The sequence below is a fragment of the Dasypus novemcinctus genome, chromosome 10 (genome assembly GCF_030445035.2).
Source record: "Dasypus novemcinctus isolate mDasNov1 chromosome 10, mDasNov1.1.hap2, whole genome shotgun sequence".
NCBI lineage: Eukaryota > Metazoa > Chordata > Mammalia > Cingulata > Dasypodidae > Dasypus > Dasypus novemcinctus.
In genome coordinates, this window is record NC_080682.1 from 16,162,889 (window position 1) to 16,181,490 (window position 18,602).

At 37.5% G+C, this 18,602-nt stretch overlaps 1 protein-coding gene across 1 annotated transcript in view; it reads right to left on the minus strand.

Moving 5' to 3' along the window:
• Nucleotides 1–16,406, minus strand: part of OOSP3 (oocyte secreted protein family member 3) — a 30,650-nt gene extending 14,244 nt beyond the window's left edge. Inside the window, 3 exon segments of the mRNA XM_058306193.1 lie at nt 16,260–16,291; nt 16,294–16,324; nt 16,326–16,406. Of these exon segments, the coding sequence (XP_058162176.1) occupies nt 16,260–16,291; nt 16,294–16,324; nt 16,326–16,406 (144 nt within the window).
• Nucleotides 16,407–18,602: the final 2,196 nt, after the last annotated feature.

Sequence of the window (18,602 nt, forward strand, 5' to 3'; positions counted from 1 at the left end):
ATTTCAGATCATTGAGGTCATGTAGTATTTGTCCTTCAATGCCTGGGTTGCTTCACTCAACATAAGGTTCTCAAGATTCACCAATGTTATCAAGTTGTGTTTGTAGTGTATTTGTTCTTAAAGCTGAGTAGTATTCCATTGTATGTATATACCACATTTTATTTATCCATTCATCTGTTGATGGGCATTTGGGTTGATTCCAACTTTTGGCAGTAGTGAACAATGCTGCTATGAACATTGGTGTGCATATATCGGTTTGTGTCCTTGTTTTCACTTCTATTGGGTATATACCCAGTAGTGGAATTGCTGGGTCATATGGCAAATCTATGGCTAGTTTTTTGAGAAACTGCCAAAATGTCCTCCAGAATGGCTGGATCCTCTGCATGCCCACCAGCAGTGGATGAGTGTTCCCATTCCTCCACATCCTCTCCAGCATTTGTAGTCTTCTGTTTTTTTCATAGCTGCCAATCTTATGGGAGTAAGATGGTATCTCATTGTAGTTTTGATTTGCATTTCCCTGACAGCTAGAGATTTGGAGCATTGTTTGATGTGCTTTTTAGCCATTTGTATTTCTTCTTTGGAGAAGTATCTGTTTAAATCTTTTTCCCATTTTTTAAATGGGTCGTTTATCTCTTTATTTTCAAGATATAGGAGTTCTTTATATATGCAGGTTATAAGTGTCATATCAGATACATGGTTACCAAATATTTTCTCCCATTGTGTAGGCTCTCTTTTCACTTTCTTGACAAACTCCTTTGAGGTGCAGAAGACTTTAATTTTGAGGAAGTCCCATTTATCTATTTGTTATTTTGCTGCTCGTGCTTTTGGTTTGAAGTTCATGAAGCCATTTCCTATTACAAGGTCTTGTATATGCTTCCCTACATGCTTTCCAAAGTCTTTATGGTCTTGGCTCTTATATTTAGGTCTTTGGTCCATCTTGAGTTGATTTTTGTATAAGGTGTAAGATGGTAATCCTCTTTCATTCTTTTACGTATGGATATCCAGTTCTCCAGGCACCATTTGTTGAATAGGACTTTCTCACCCAGTTGAGAGGGTTTGGTGGCTTTATCAAATATTATATGACTATATATATGAGGATCTATATAAGAACTCTCAATTAGGTTCCATTGGTCTGTGTGTCTCTCCTTGTGCCAGTACCATGCTCTTTTCACTACTGTAGCTTTGTAGGATGTTTTGAAGTCAGGTAGTGTGATTCCTCCAATTTCGTTTTTCTTTTTCAATAAGTTTTTGACTATTCGGAGCCACTTTCCTTTCCAAATAAATTTCATAGCTAGTTTTTCTAGTTCCTTGAAGAATGTTGTGTTGATTTTTATAGGAAATGCATTGAATGTGGAGATCAGTTTTGGTAGGATAAACATCTTAATAATATTTACTCTTCCTATCCATGAACAAGGAATATGCTTCCATTTATTTAGGTCTTCTTTGATTTCCTTGAAAATTCTTGTGTAGCTCTCTGTGTATAAGTTTTTTATGTCTTTAGTTAAATTTATTCCTAGGTATTTGATTTTATTATTTAATATTGTAAATGGTATTTGTTTCTTGATTTCCTCCTGCGCTTGCTCATTATTGGTGTACAGAAATACTACTCATTTTTGTACATCAATCTTATAACCTGTAACTTTACTAAACTCATTTATGAGTTCTAGAAGCTTTGTTGTAGACCTCTCAGGGTTTTCTATGTATAGGATCATGTTATCTGCAAATAATGAAATTTTGACTTCTTTCTTTCCAATTTGAATGCCTTTTATATCTGGTTCTTGCCTCAGTGCTCAAGCGAGTACTTCTAAGACAATGTTAAATACAAGAGGTGAGAGTGGGCATCCTTGTCTTGTTCCTGATCTTAGAGGGAAGGATTTTAGGATTTCAGCATTGTAAATGATGTTGGCTGTGGGTTTTTTATATATACTCTTTATCATGTTCAAAAAATTCCCTTGTATTCCAATCTTTTGCAGTGTTTTTATCAAGAAAGTGTTCTGTATTTTGTCAAATGCTTTTTCTGCATCTATAGATATAATCATGTGATTTTTTTCCCCCTTCAGTCTGTTTATATGGTGTATTATATTGATTGATTTTCTTATGTTGAACCATCCTTGCATACCCAGAATGAATCCCACTTGGTCATGGTGTATAGTTCATTTAATGTGTTGTTGAATACAGTTAGCAAGTATTTTATTGAAGATATTTGCATCTAGGTTCATTAGAGAAATTGGTCTGTAATTTTCCTTTCTTGTGGTGTCTTTGTTTGGCTTTGGTACTAGGTTAATGTTGGCATCATAGAATGAGTTAGGTAATGTTCCTTCTGTTTCAATTCTTTGGAAGAGTTTCAGCAGGATTGGTGTTAGTTCTTTCCGGAATGTTTTGTAGAATTCACCTGTGAAGCCATCTGGCCCTGGGCTCTTCTTAGTTGGGAGGTTTTTAATGACTGATTCTATCTCTTTACTTGTGATTGGTTTGTTGAGATCATCAATTTCTTCTTTCATCAATATCGGCTGCTTATGTGTTTCTAGGAATTTGTCCATTTCCTCTGAATTGTCATTTTTTTGGAATATAGTTTTTCAAAGTATCTTCTTATAATAGTCTTTATTTCTGTGGGGTCAGTGGTGATATCTCCTTTCTCATTTCTTATTTTGTGTATTTGCATCTTCTCTCTTTTTTTCTTTGTTAGTCTAACTAAGGGTTTGTCAATTATATTGGTCTTCTCAAAGAACCATCTCTTGGTTTTGTTTATCTTTTCAAGTGCTTTCTTATTTTCTATTTCACTTAGTTCTGCTCTTATCTTTGTTCTTTTTTTCTTTCTTCTTCCTGTGGGGTTACTTTGTTGTTTTTTTACTAATTCCTCCAAATGTACAGTTAGTTCATCAATTTTTGCTCTTTCTTCTTTTTTGATGTATGAATTTATGACTATAAATTTCCCTCTCAGTACTGCTTTTGCTGCTTCCCATAAGTTTTGGTATGTTGTGTTATCATTTTCATTAGTTTCAAGGTAGTTATTAATTTATTTTGAGATTTCCTCTTTGACCCACTGTTTTTCTAAGAGTGTGCTGTTTAATTTCCATATCTTGGTGTGAAATCTGGTCCTCTGGCCCTTGCAGATTTCCAGCTTCATTCCACTGTGGTCAGAGATATTATTTTGTATGATTTTGATCTTTCTGAATTCATTGAGCCTTTCTTTGTGACCTAGCATATGGTCTCTCTTGGAGAATGATCCATGTGCACTTGAGAAAAATATATATCCTGTAGATCCAGCTCCTCTAATATACTGTTCAAAGTTTTTGTTTCTTTATTGATTCTCTTTTGAGATGTTCTGTCCAAAGTTGATAGTGGTGTATTAAAATCTCCCATTATAATTGTAGGGGCAGCTATTCTTTCACTTAATTTTTCCAGTGTTTGCCTCATGTATTTGGAGGCATCCTTGTTAGGAGCACAAATATTTATGATTGTTCGTTTTTCTTGCGAGAGTGTCCCTTTCACTAATATGTAGTATCCTTCTTTGTCTCTCACAATCATTTCACATTTAAAGTCTATTTTGTCTGATATTAATATAGCTACTCCTGCCTTTTTTTGGTTATTGTTTGCTTGTAAGATTGTTTTCCAACCATTCACTTTCAACCTCCATGAATCCCTGCATCTAAGATGTGTTTCTTGTAGACAGCATATAGATGGGTCATATTTCCGTATCCATTCTCCCAGTCTGAATCTTTTGACAGGTGAGTTTAATCCATTGTCATTCAGTGTTATTACTTTCAAGGAATTATTTATGTTAGCCATATTTTGTTTGGACTTGTGTTTGTCGTATTTTGTTTGTTTTTTCCTTCTCTTATTGTCTTTTTTGTTGCTCTTACACTCTCCTCCAACTCTGCCTGTCCTGTTTTTTCCTTTCTTCCTGCAGAACTCCCTTTAGTATTTCTTGAAGGGCAGGGTTCTTGTTGGCTAATCTTTCAATCTGTTTATCTGTGAATAATTTAAACTCTCCATCATTTTTGAATACTAGTTTAGCTGGGTAGAGTATTCTTGGTTGGAAATTTTTTCCTTTTAGTACCTTGACTGTATCATACCACTGCCTTCTTGCCTCCATGGTTTCAGATGAGAAATCAGCACTTAATCTTATGGAGCCTCCCTTGTATGTTATGATTTTCTTTTCTCTTGCTGCTTTTAGAATTTTCTCTTTGTCTTGAGCATTGGGTAATTTGACAAGTATATGTCTTGGGGTGGGCCTGTTGGGATGTATGGTGTTTGGGGTGCATTGTGCTTCCTGGATATGTGCATCCATCTCTCTCAGTAGATTTGTGAAGTTTTCAGCCATTATTTCCTCCAACACCCCTTCTGTCCCCTTTCCCTTCTCTTCTCCTTCTGGGATGCCTATAATACATATGTTTGTGCATTTTGCATTGTCATTCAGGTCCCTAAGTCCTGGTTGGATTTTTTCTATCTTTTTATTGATCAGTTCTACTATCTGTTTGACTTCAGATGTACTGTCTTCTACATCACTAATTCTCTCCTCTGCCTCTTCTAATCTGCTGCTATTTGCTGAGAGTGTATTTTTTATTTCTTCATCAGTGGTGTTCATCCCCTTCATATCTGTTATCTTTTTGTGTTTGTCTGCAATTTCCTCTCCAAGTCTTTTCTTCAAATTATTATTCTCTTCCTTTACTTCATTAAGTTGGTCTCTAATATGTGTTTTGAGATCTTTAATTACTTGTCCAATGTTCTACTCACCTTCCTGGTTTTTAGTTTGTTCATTGGATTCAGCCTTGTTTTCCTGATTATGGGTTTGGTTTGTAGTTTTTTGTTGTTGTCTGGTCATCACTTTATCTTGATGGGTTTAATCAGTTCCTTAGCTTCTTTGTCTAGTCTTGGGGATGAATTAGTTGTTGTTCTTGCATAAGTGTTATTTCTTCTCTTTGTCACTTTGTTCTTCTTACTCTATTTTCTTGTTGCTGGCTAAGCTCACTTTGAAGGAAAATATTAGGGCCTGGGAAAAAAAATGAGTAAGAAAAGAAAATATATAAAGTAGTATTGGTAATAAATGTTAACAAAGCAACAATGTGAGATATGGGAGAATGGATATTAGACTCATTTAAGTTGTGTACAGTTATAGCAGTAAGTAGAGTACCTATAATGAGACATTCAACTGAATTTGGGGAGGAATATAGTATGAATTAAAAAGCCAGTGTTTTCATGAGACAGGGAAAGAGTTAAGAAAGGCAATAATATCAAGAGTGGATAAGTGACAGAAAACAGAACAAAGGTATTAGAAATTAAAAGTCAGACAATTAGGGGGCCAAAGAAAGGGAGGTGGAATGTAAGAGAAACTGTAGATGATGGAGGATAGCAAGATGTGGGGGAAAGGAGATAGTGTAGGTGGCCAAAATCAATTCACACAGAAAAGAGGAAATGGAGGATGAGGAAACACAGCAAATGTGAAGCGCTCCCTGCAGCACCTATTATATAAAGAAAATAAAATAAGAAAAAGAGAGAAAAGAAAAAAAGGAGAAGAATAAAAAGGGGTGGGCAAGGAAAAGGAAGGGAAACAAGCAAGAAAATGAAAAGGAGAAAAAAAAAACTAAATGAAAAAGGACCTTGGGGGATAAAATGGGAGAAAAGACCAGGAGACAATGCAATATTAGCAACCAAGACAAAAAGAAAAAGAAAAAAGAAAAAAAAACACAAACACCGAGGGCTAGGGTAATCAAGGATCTCAGATGGACCTCAGGGCACGGTGGATTCAGGGATGGGGAGTCTATGATATTGCAGACTCAGGTGTGTGAGTCTCTGGAGCATGGGCCACCAGGGTTTAGGGGACACAGACCTGGGAACCATTCATCCAGTTAACAGGGGGCCTGGGATCACCACAGTGCAACACAGCCTTCAGAGATCCCCGCAGCTGGGATCCCTAGGGGGAGGGGTCCCACCAACAACCTCTGACCTCCATATCAGAAACCCAAAATTCCACCTCTCACAAGATTCTCTTCTGTCGCTGTCTCACCAAATTGACATCCAGACACCTCCTGCCCTGCAAGCCCCTGAAACATCCTGCTGGGGGTGCCACTGCACTACAAAGAGTTCAGGGCCTGCTGCAGACAGGCTGCCAGCCCTAGGGGGAGGGGCTCCACCTGGAACTTCTGACCTCCATGTCAGAAACTGAAAGTTCTACCTCTTGCAAGAATCTCTTCCGTCACTGTCTCACCAAATCGACATCCAGATACCTCCTGCCCTGCAAGCCCCTGAAACAACCTGCTGGGGGCACTGCTGCACTACAAAGAGTTCAGGGACCACCACAGACGGATTGCCAGCCCTAGGGGGAGGGGCTCCAGCCAGAACCTCTGACCTCTGAGTCAGAAACCGAAAATTACACCTCTCACAAGAATCTCTTCCATCACTGTCTCACCAAATCCACTTCCAGACACCTCCCACCCTGCAAGCCACCAAAACAGCCTGCTCAGGGCTTGGGAACTTCCCAGCACAGCAAAGCCTTCAGGAATCCCTGCCACCAGGCTGCCGGCCTCAGGGGGAAGGGTCCCACTCTCAACCCTGACCTCCGTGAAAGAGACCCAAAATTCTACCTCTTACAAGAATCTCCTCTGGCACCATCCTGCCAAATCGATGTACAGACACCTCCTGCCCTGCAAACACCCGAAACAGCCCTGTCCAGCAGGATTCCAACCCTACTCAGCCACTCTGCAGGAGAGATTATGAGGTGTACTCACTCAGATGCCATCTTAGCCTGCCTCCATATTTTTGTTGTTTGGAATACTCTTCTTTCTGATCTCTGATTTAAAAGACAATTCCATAAAGCAATAATCATGAAACTGTGTTGAAGGGCTTATAATGTATGAAGATGAAATTTGTATAACAACAACTCAAAGTAGGAACAAAACAGTGTAGCTATATAGAAGCAAATTTTTGTATACTATTGTAATTAAGTTGGTTTTGATTTGAATTCGATTGTCATAAATTGATTATAATCTCCATGGCAACCACTAAATAACTCAAAATACATAAGTGAAGGGATATAAAGTTATACTAAAGATACGTGCTTTCCATGAAAGAAGGCAGTAATGGAGGAATATAGGGACAAAAAAAAGATAGAAGACATATAGAAAATAAATAGCAAAATGTGAGGAGTAAATCCCTTCTATCAATAATTACCTTAGAGGTAAATGGATTAAAAACTCCAATAAAAAATCTGAGTTTTCATAATAGATTTTTTAAGATGATGCAAACATATATTATCTATTATAGACAGATTTGAGATTCAGAAAAAATAGGTTGAAATTAAAAGGATAAAGAAAGATATATCATTAAAGCAACAGCATAGCAGCTGACATCAGGCAAAATAGACTTTAAAACAAAAACTGTTACCAGAAATAAAATGGGACATTTCATAATGATAAAAGGGATCAATCAGTCAAAAAAATATAACAATTATAAATATATATGTACCTAACAAGTGAGCATGAATCAAAAAGTGACAGAATTAAAGGGAGTAGAGGACAATTTAATATTAATAGTTGGAGATTTCACTACCCCACTTTTCAAAATGGCTAGAAAAAATAGAATATCAACAAGGAAAAAGAAGTCTTGAATAATACTTTAAAATAATTACATCTAACAGCCACCTATAGAACACTCTACCCAACAAAAGTAGAGCACACATTCTTCTCAAGCACACACAGAACAATCTCCAGTTTAGAACATATGTTATGCCATAAAACAAGTCTCATTCAACTAAAATGACTTTAAAATCATACAATGTATGTCCCCCAACCATAATGGAATGAAATTAGAACTTATTTGCAGAAGGAAATATGTTAAATTCACACTCATGTATTAAAGAAAAGGAGAAAGAATAGCAGCTACATAAGGCAGGGGAAGCATAGAGAGATTGAGAAGTGATGAGGTTTTTTGGTTTGTTTTTTGTTTATTATTATTATTATTGGAATAATGAAAGTGCTCTAAGAATAACTGAAGTGAGGAATGCACAAATATGTGATTACATTGAATCCCATTGATTTGGATAGATCTATGCTTTATACATATTAATAAATGTACAGTGCCTGGCCAATAATAAGTTTGCAATAAATCTTAGTTCAAAAATTTGTTTAAAAAAAAGTAAATCACAAGGGAAATTGGATATTTGAGTTTAAAAAAAGAACACAACAATCAAAATTTATGAGATGCTCATAAAGCAGTGCCTGTAATAAAATTTATAATTCTGAAAGACTATATTGGGAAGGAAAGATCTCAAAACAATAACTTAAATTTCTGCTTTAAAATTTTAGGCAGGGAGAAGATGTGGCTTAAGCAGTTGAGAGCCTCCTTCCCACATGGGAGGTCCTGGGTTCCATGCCTGGGACCTCCTAAAAACAAAGACAAACAAGAAAATGAACAAAAAAAAAAAAAACAAACTCAAGGGAGTCAAGGTGGTTCAGTGGTTGAGTGACAGTTTCCCACATATGAGGTCCCAGGTTTAATCCTGGTACTGGTACCTCAAAAAAAATTTTTTTTAGGCAAAAGGCAAACCAAGCCAAGGCTAGCAGAAGGAAGGAGATAATAAAGATTACAGAAAATAGATGAAACAGAGAATAGAGAAAAATAAAACCAAAAGCTGGTTCTTTGAAAAGATCAACAATATTAACATAACTTTAGCTAGACTGACCAAGAATAAAACAGAGAGCACTCAAATTACTAAATTCAGGAATAATATAGAGGATAATACTACCAACCTTACAGAAATAAGAAAGATAATGAATAATATTGTATGTCAACAAATTAGATAACGTATATGAACTATTCAAATTTCTAGAAAGACTCACATTTCGAAAACTGACTAAAAAGAAATAGAAAATCTAAATAAACCTATATATAGCAGGTAAATTAAGAGATTGAATTTGTAATTTAAAAAAATTACCCATAAAGAAAAGTCATGGTCTAAAAGGCTACTGTTGTGCACAACACCTTAAGTATAATTAACACCAATCTCTCACAAAGTCTTTCAAAAAATTAGAAGAGGAAGGAACACTACTCAGCTTATTCTAGGAAACTATTACCCAGTTACCAAAACCAAAGACATCACACACAAAAAAAGAAAATAAAGATCAATATGGGCAGCAGACTTGGCCCGGTGGATAGGGCGTCCGTCTACCACATGGGAGGTCTGTGGTTCAAACCCAGGACCTCCTTGACCCATGTGGAGCTGGCCCATGTGCAGTGCTGGTACATGCAAGGAGTTCCCTGCCACACAGGGGTGTCCCCCACGTAGGGGAGCCCCACGCGTAAGGACTGCACCCCGTAAGGAGAGCTGCCTAGCTCAAAAGAAAGTGCAGCCTACTCAGGAATGGTGCCACACACATGGAGAGCTGACACAACAAGATGATGCAACAAAAAGAAACAAAGATTCCCATGCTGCTGACAACAATAGAAGCGGACAAAGAAGAAGACACAGCAAATAGACACAGAGAAGAGACAACGGAGGTGGGGGTGAAGGGGAGAGAAATGAATAAATAAATAAATAAATCTTTTTTAAAAATCAGTATGCCTTGTGAATAGAGACAAAAAAAAATCTCAACAAAATAATACAATACAATCCAGCCACATATAAGCCATTATAAACCTTGACTAAGTAGCATTTATTCCAGGAACATGTTAGGTTGGTTTTATATACAAAAGCCAATCAATATATTACACCATGCTAACAGAATAAAAATTTAAAATCACATGCTCATCACAATAGACTAGAACAAAGTAATTGATAAAAGTCAATGTTCTTCATGATAAAAAAAACAAAACACTCAAACTAAGAATAGATGTGATCTTCCTCTAATAAAGGGCATCTACAAAAAAACCACAGCTAACACCATACATAATGGTGAAAGACTGAAATCTTTCCCTCATGACCAGAAACAACTCTTGCCACTTCTGTTCAACATTACAATGGAAGTTCTAGCCAGGGCAATTAGCAAGGAAATGAAATTAAAGGCATCCAGGCTGAAAAAAAGAAGATGCAAAGCCATCTCTATTCAAAGATTACATTATCTTGTATGCAGAAAATTGTAAGGAATCCATAAAGAAACTATTAGAATTAATAAACAAATTAATCAAGGTTGCAGGATAGAATGTCAAAAGATAAAAATATATTGGTTACACAAGTGTGTTAGATTTCTATACATTAGTGCATCAGAGTTCTCCAGAGAAACTTAACCAACAGGATATATATACCAATGTAAATATTAAAAGATTTACTATAGGAATTGGCTCATGCAACCATGGCTATTCACAAGTCCAAATTCTATAGGGCTGGCTGCAAGTTGGTGATACTGAATTCCCCCAGGAAAAGCCACAAGTTGGGAACTCTGAAGAAGTGACAATTAATTCCCCAGAAGTTCACTGGCTAACATAGAAAATTTTCTTTTCTGGTTGCTGAAGTCATCAGTTCTCCCTTTAAGTCCTTCAATTGATTGAATAAAATTGAAGGCAATCTCCTTTGTTGATTATAAATGTAATCAACCACAGATGTAATAAACTGACTACTGATTTAAATTCATAAAGCACTCTCACAGTAACAACCAGACCAGTGCTTGTGTGACCAAACAACTGGACGGTATAACCTATCCAAGTTGACACATGAAATTAGCCATCACAGTTGGCAATGAACAATCCAGAAATGAAATCAAGAAAACAATTCCACTTATAATAACATCAAGTAAAATAGTTAGGAATTAATTTCATTGTAAGACACACTGAAAAGTACAAAATATCAAAGAAAAAACGTTTAACAAGCTCTAAATAAATGGAAAGACATCTTGTTAATGGATCAAAACAATTAATAGTGTCTAGATGGCAACAGCCTCAAAATAATCTACAAATTCAATGTAAAACCTATCAAAATTCCAGCAGTATATTTTATGGAAATTGTCAAGTAAATCCTAAAAGTCATACAGAAATGCAAGGAATCCAGAATAACCGAAACAATCTTGAAAAAGAACAAAGTTGGAGGACTCACACTGCCAATTTCAAAACTTACAACAAAGCTAAAGTAATCAATATAATATAGTAGTGGACTAAAGATGGATATAAAATGCAATCAATTGAGAATCCAGGAATAAATACATACATTTAGGATCAATGATTTTCTAGGAAGATGCCTAGATAATTCAATGGAAAAAGAATAGTCTTTTCAACAAATGATGCTGGAACAACTGGATATTCACATGAACAAGAATGAAATTGGCTCCAACTTCACACAATATCCTGAAATTAACTCAAAATGGATGAAAGACCTATACATAAGAGTGAAAATTATAAAACTCTTAGAAGAATAAAAAGGCATAAATCTTGATCTTGGATTAAGCAAAATCAATTCTTAGATAGGACACCAAAAGCAAAAGTGGCAAAAAGAAAAATAGATAATCTGAATTTCATCAAAATTTAAAGCTTCTGTACAAATAATATATCAAGAAAGTGTAAAAACAACCCAGAGAATATTTTCTATTCATATATCTGATAAGGGAATTGTATTCAAAAATAAAGAACTCTTACAATTCAATGATAAAAAAGGCAATTCAATTAAATATAAGCAAGATATCCAATAGATATTTCTCCAAGGAAGATATAAAAATGGCCAGTAAAGGGCAGGGGAGGAGCACTAATGGGGGTGTCATTGATGGGATATGCATGGGTGGGAGGGAGTTCTCTAGGGCATGCATATAGGGTATATAGATACGTTTGGATGTTCGTTGGGTATTGACATAATGGATAGAGTTTCACATGACAAATGAAGGAGTGCTGAGTTCCCATTCTGGAGAACTCTGTCACACTCCCCAATAGAGCAGCAACAATATCCCAAATGTAAGGGCAAAGACCAGTGAAGACAGATGGTCCAATGATGGGTCCTTGATACTGATGATGATGCTTATGAACCTATGTGCTTGAAATTTCAACTAGGCCTAGAGCTGCAGGATGCCTAAGAGTTGCCTTCTGAGAGTATCCACGTTACTCAAATGTGGCCATTTTCTAAGCCAAACTCAGCAGGTAAATGCATTACTTTCCCCCAACGTGGGACATGACTCCTGGGGATGAGACTCCCTGGTGCAGAGGGATTTCTACCAAGAAACAGCAGGTGATGCAACTAGAAAAAGACATTGAATAAAAGGGGGAAATGGTAAAAACAAATGAGTTTATATGACTAAGAGACTTCAAAGTGAGTTAGGAGGTCATCAGAGGGGTACCACTTATGCACATTTCAGAAGGATCTCAGAGGCAACCAAAGTAGATTTAACCCCATGTAGTGGTGCTCCGGAAGGCTACAGGGACACCCAGGTCCTATGGTCATGACAGATGGCTCTGGAGTTCAGTGCCTTGCCAGTAGGGCCTACTGTGGAATTTATGCTCCTGAGTGTGATAGAGTTGGACTCAAATGTGACCTCTCTACACACACATTTTCTGTCACTTTTTGAGCCTTTGATTGGTGCTAGGGTTGGTATGATTGGGAGACTTGAACCTCAGGACTGACTGTGGGCTGGCTGGGTTTATTGAACATGTCCAGTTTATTGAACATGTCCATGTCAGCCAATAGGGAGGCGGGGATTGTCAACCACTACACCAGGGAACCAAGAGAGTCTACAGATGCAAGCAGAAGAATCCCATCCATCAGTCATGTGAAATCTAGAGATGGAGTTGGCATTGCCATCTCAGGGTCCTCAGGATGGAGGAATAAAATATGGATTAGAGTGGACTTATTGGTATTCTACTCTAGAATTATTGTGACTCTAGCAATGGAAGAAACTGTATCATTGATGTGGAGATAGTGGCCATGGGAGTTGCTGATGGCAGGGAGAGGGAAGAAGAGATGTGATATGGGGGTATTTTCAGGACTTGGGAGTTGTCCTGAATGGTATTGCAGTGACAGATGCAGGACATCATATGTCCTGCCATAACCACTGAATGGACTGGGACAGAGTACAAACTACAATGTGAACTATAATCCCATGCTGTGTAGCAGTGTTCCAAAATGTATTCATCAAATGCAATGAATGTGCCATTACTGATGAAAGAGGTTGTTGATGTGGGAGGAGTGGGGATGGGGTGGGGAGTGTGGATATATGGGAACCTCTTACATTTTTTAATGTAACATTTTGTGTGATCTATGTATCTTTAAAAAAAGATAAAAAATACAAAATAAGAAAAAAGTAGAGGAGAAATTAGAAATAAGCAAACTTCTAGAAAGAGGTCAAATAGTAAATTTTGTGCCTGTGAAGTAGCATGTTGAAGGAAATTAGAATTGCTTGCATAAACACACACAAATCTCTAAATAAATATTTGAGTTATTCTCCACTTAATTTTCCTATAAATATACTTCTTTTGAATTCATTTTGTAAAACCACTGCATATTAAATGTAAAGTCCACTTTTCATCCCACACAAAAGTTTCATGTTGAATAGTCTGGAAGCTGTCAGAAAACCTGAGCTCACTCCCCAGCTCTCCTGCTCTCTAGTTCTGTTACCTTAGACAATTCATCTGTACTCATTTTCATACTAGCTATTTAAACATGAAGAAAAAATAAAAGATGCAGGAAGATTACTACCAAGTTCTATTGAGGATACAAAGATCAAAAAGTTTCAGGCTTACCCAATTTATTCTAAACCTTGACAAGAGTTGTATGAGAAAGGACAATTACAGGCCAATCTCACTCAGGGGCATAGAGGGAAAAATCATAAATACTATTCTAACAAATACACCTCTATGCCAGACCTTGGATCTTTCCTTCCACTGAATTCTCATATTTTCTCTCTACATACATTACTACCCATCCTTTTCTCAATGCCATGTTCTTCAAAGGAAGAATATAAATCCCAATTTGCTGTCCACAGAATGGAGGAATAGAGTATGGATTAGAGTGGACTTACTGATATTCTAGTCATGAACTATTGTGATTAGTAATTGGAGAAAATGTAGCATTGATTTGGAGAAAGTGGCCGTGGTAGCTGCTGAGGGTAGGGAGTGGGAAGAAGAGGCATGATGTGGGGGCATTTTCAGGACTTGGAGCTGTCCTGGGTAGTACTGCAGGGACAGTTACTAGACACTGTATGTCCTCCCATGGCCCACTGGATGGACTGGGGGAGAGTGTAAACTATAATGTGGACCATTGACCATGTGATGCAACAGTGCTCAGAGATGTATTCACCAAGTGCAATGAATGTCCCATGATGATGGAGGAGGTTGTTGTTATGGGAGGAGTGGGGTGAGGGGCTGGGGGATATATGGGGACCTCATATTTTTTAATGTAACATTAAAAAAATAAATAAAGACCAAAAAAAATCCCAATGTGCTAATATCTAGGTTTCAATCCTTCCTGACCTGTGGCACTACATGACCTGTAGTAACCTGTTAGCCATTTGAACCTATTTCTTAACATAAAAAGTGATAATGATGCCTTCTTTAAAGTGTTTTGAGATTACAGTAGTTGTTATTACTAAAGTAGACTTAAGAATGCTTGAGAAGTCCTCATAAAATATGTCAAAAGAACTCCCCTATAGGCTATGAGCTCTTCAGGGCCAAGTTTCTAGTCCCAATGGTCTTTCCATCCTAAAAGTTACAAGCCCAAGTTTTCATTTCCTAGGCTGCTCAGGTAAATACCATGAAATGGGCCAACTTAAACAGTGGGAATTTATTAGCTTATGGTTTTGAAACTAAAAGAAAGTCCAAATCAAGGTGTCATCCAGGTCATGCTTTCTCCCTGAGAATTGCAGCATTCTGGGGCTGGCTGCCAATGATCCTTGGTTCCTCTGTCATAGCAGGGCACATTGCAGCATCTCCTGGTCTCTTCCTTCTTTTCTGGGTTCCATTTCAGTTTCTTTCTTCTGTGGCTTTCTCTTCCTCTGTCTAATTTCATTTTTTTTTTTTTTTTTTGGTTTAAAATCTTGCTTATTTTATTTATTTATTTATTATTTATTTATTTTTTATGGTAATTTTTTATTCATTTTTTAAAAATATTACATTCAAAAAATATGAAGTCCCATTCAACCCCACCGCCCCCACCCCCCACTCCCCCCACAGCAACACTCTCTCCCATCATCATGACACATCCATTGCATTTGGTAAGTACATCTCTGGGCATCGCTGCACCTCATAGTTAATGGTCCACATCATAGCCCACATTCTCCCATGTTCCATCCAGTGGGCCCTGGGGGGATCTACAATGTCCCATAATTGTCCGTGAAGCACCATCCAGGACAACTCCAAGTCCCAAAAACACCTCCCCATCTCATCTCTTCCTCCCGTTCCCCGCACCCAGCAGCCACCCTGGCCACCCTTCCCACACCAATGCCACATTTTCTCTATGGACATTGGATTGGTTGTGTCCATTGCACATTTATGTCAAGAGGGGGCTTAGATTCCACATGGATACTGGATGCAATCCTCCTGCTTTCAGTTGTAGGCACTCTAAGCTCCATGGTGTGGCAGTTGACATTCTTCAACTCCATGTTAGCTGAGTGGGGTAAGTCCAATAAATCAGAGTGTAGGAGTTGAAGTCTGTTGAGGTTCAGGGCGTGGCTATCATATTGTCAGTCCAGAGATTCAAATCCCCTAATTATATCTTAAACCCCAACACCAACTACAATTCCAGTAAAGTAGCATGAAAGTCTTGTGAAAAGAGATCCCATCTGAGTCCAGTTCCATCATGCAGAAACACCAGCTCCAAAGAAGGGCCAACTGACATGGCAGTGAACCCCATCTGCCATGGCCATAGAACCCGTGGGTCTCTTTAGCCCTCAAAAGTACCAATACCTGGGGTTGTATCTACTTTATCTGTCTCTGAGACTCTGCTCAGGTGTGCATAAGGGCAATCCTTCTGACAACCTCCAGACTCTTTTTTAGAGACTCATAGCCATATAAACTCATTTCTCCTTTCCATTTCCCCCTTACATTAGGTCAAACAGCATTTTAAAGTCATGTTAGGATTAAGATCCATACTGACTGAGGTGGGACACATCTTAACTGAAATAACCACATCAAAAGGTCCTACTTACAATGGATTTACACCCATAAGAATGTATTAGATTTAAGAACATACTTTTCTGGGATAGATTCAGCTTCAAACCATCACACCAGGTATCATAAAAGTGGACATTTTATTTTTGACCTTGATGGCACTTATCTTGAACCAAATCTAAGCAAAGTACCACTGAAAGGAAAGATCTAGGGTTTAGTTAATTATTTGAGATGGTCACAGCTCTTACCACTTTCTGAATCCCACACTTGGTGGCAGGACAAACTCATATGCTTTCTTAGTTATGTTGGTTAAAAGGACAGTCAGTTCCCAGAGACACTTCATCAGAATGTAAAAAGTGATTTTTACTAAAAAGGATTGATCCAAACACAGCCATGAACACAGAGGAAGTACACCCTACTAACATTGTTGAAAGAATCAAAAACAGAAAGATTCATATAGCAATTTTGACATAGAGGACACTCAGAGAAAGTCTGAACATAGCCTTTCTTGGGGAAAAAAAATAATACCTCCTAGGACACCATGAGAGATGCAATGTGGTTGCTTAGATGAAGTCATAATAGTTGTGAGCAAAGAATTAACATCAGGTCAGGACCCACCTCTGAACAATCTGTCTTTACCCAGTACAGTTTTCCTTAAAAACTAAAGAGTTAAGCTAATTGTAGAAGCTCAAATTTCCCTTGTTACTGTACACAACTGTTCCTGGGTTTGAGGAAGCCATGAGTTGGTGTGCAGGTCTTGGGTCTTCATGACTAGAACAGTGTAAATGATGGTGGGATATTAAAGCTGCGATTTCTCCATAGCTTCAGGCACTTGTTTGTGGCAGCCATATAAATCCCATGTGGGGTGAAGGAGAAAGGAAACTATATACTCAGGCAACTGCTGCACCTCCCAATGAGATGAAAGCCTTTGTATCTGTATCTTTGGACCTCAATCCTTCTATAAATAAACTAAATGTAGTCTTACATTAAAGCTTATTTGTTTCTTGTATATCTGATAGCCAACTCAAAACAGTATCCACAGCTGTGCTGCTACAATGGTGTTTTCTCCATTAATTCTACTGCAGGAACATATCTAAGACAGTTTTTCAACAAATATGTGAAGACATATCCTATATATAAAAATAATCCTTAACTATATTTTTGTAGTAAGGAAATAGTAGAAATAAACTGCTAAGTTTACTTTCTATCTAGTAATTCTATCCAGTGACTTTTTAATAATGAAAAAATATAGCTTAGGTAAGAAAGATTATTGTAAAATAAGCCACATATAGGACATATAAACAAATAAATGGATTTCAAATAAAACAATATTAAAATATAACAACTTTATGACTTAGATTAAGAGCTTTGTTTCCCATCCTGATTTAGAACCATCCTCAGTCATTTAGGAAGAAGCAAGTGATGTCTGGAGAGAGGTGACTGGATTATGAATAGGTATATTAGTCATCCAAAGGGGAGCTCATGCGAAGTACCAGAACTCTATTGTCTTTTATAAAGGGTATTTATTTGGGGTAGAAGCTTACAGTCACAAGGCCCTAAAGAGTCCAATAATAGATACCATAAGAGGTTTTCTCACCCAAAGTCATTTGCCATGTGTTAAAACAAAATAGTGGGTGATGTCTGTGAGGGTTCAGCCTTCCTTCTTCCTCTTAAGGCTCTGAGGTCCCAGCTTCTTCTGATCTGAGCTGTAGGCTAACATAAGGCTCATCTCTCTCTCCAGGGTTCATTTCTTTCTGGGCTCAGCTGCTCTCTTCTCTTCACAAGCTCAGCTGTAAAATATCAAGCTCATCTCTCTTCCTGGAGTCTCTGCTGTGTCTAATGAGCTCTCTTTTTCTGTGTGAGTGTCCACACACCAAGGGACTCAACCCTGCAGGCCTGAATGATGTGGTCAAATCAAAGCCCTAATCTTAACATAATTTAATTCAGAGGCATCTCAACTGAATCTAATACAATCAAAGAATATCATGCCCAGAGAAACAGACCAGTTTACAAATGTAATCAAATCTCTTTTTTGGAATTCATAAATAAAATCAAACAGCCACAATAGGAGAACAGGTTGGGAAATGGAAAAGCAAGATGAAATCTTAAGTAATCTTTTTGTTCAGGTGGGGTCTATGGGACAAATAGCTAAACAATGGAAAAGCCTACATCTAGGCTTTTAAAATAACTCTTTCCTAAGCCTAAGGATAAAACAGACAAATCACCCCACTTTGAGGAGGCGATAGAGGGCAAAAAAGAGAAACAATACAGAAAAGTCATAAAAATAGAATGACAAATCACTTCTACTCAAAATAGCAAAGAGCACAAGGCTCAGCAACCTCTAAGGAACTATGCCTTCAAACAAACAACGAAACATGAGAGTTATCTCTCATACCTGACTCTTGCTCAGAAAAAGCCAAAATCTCCCACAAAAGGAGAAACAATTTTAATGCCACAGAATCCTTCATGATTTCAATTCCCAAACAAGCACACCTGAAAAACACAGGATGTTGCAGAAGCCTGGTCTGCTTGAGGTAACTTTATACCCAGTGTCACAGCCAGTTGACTTCATTTACAAATCACTATTCCCA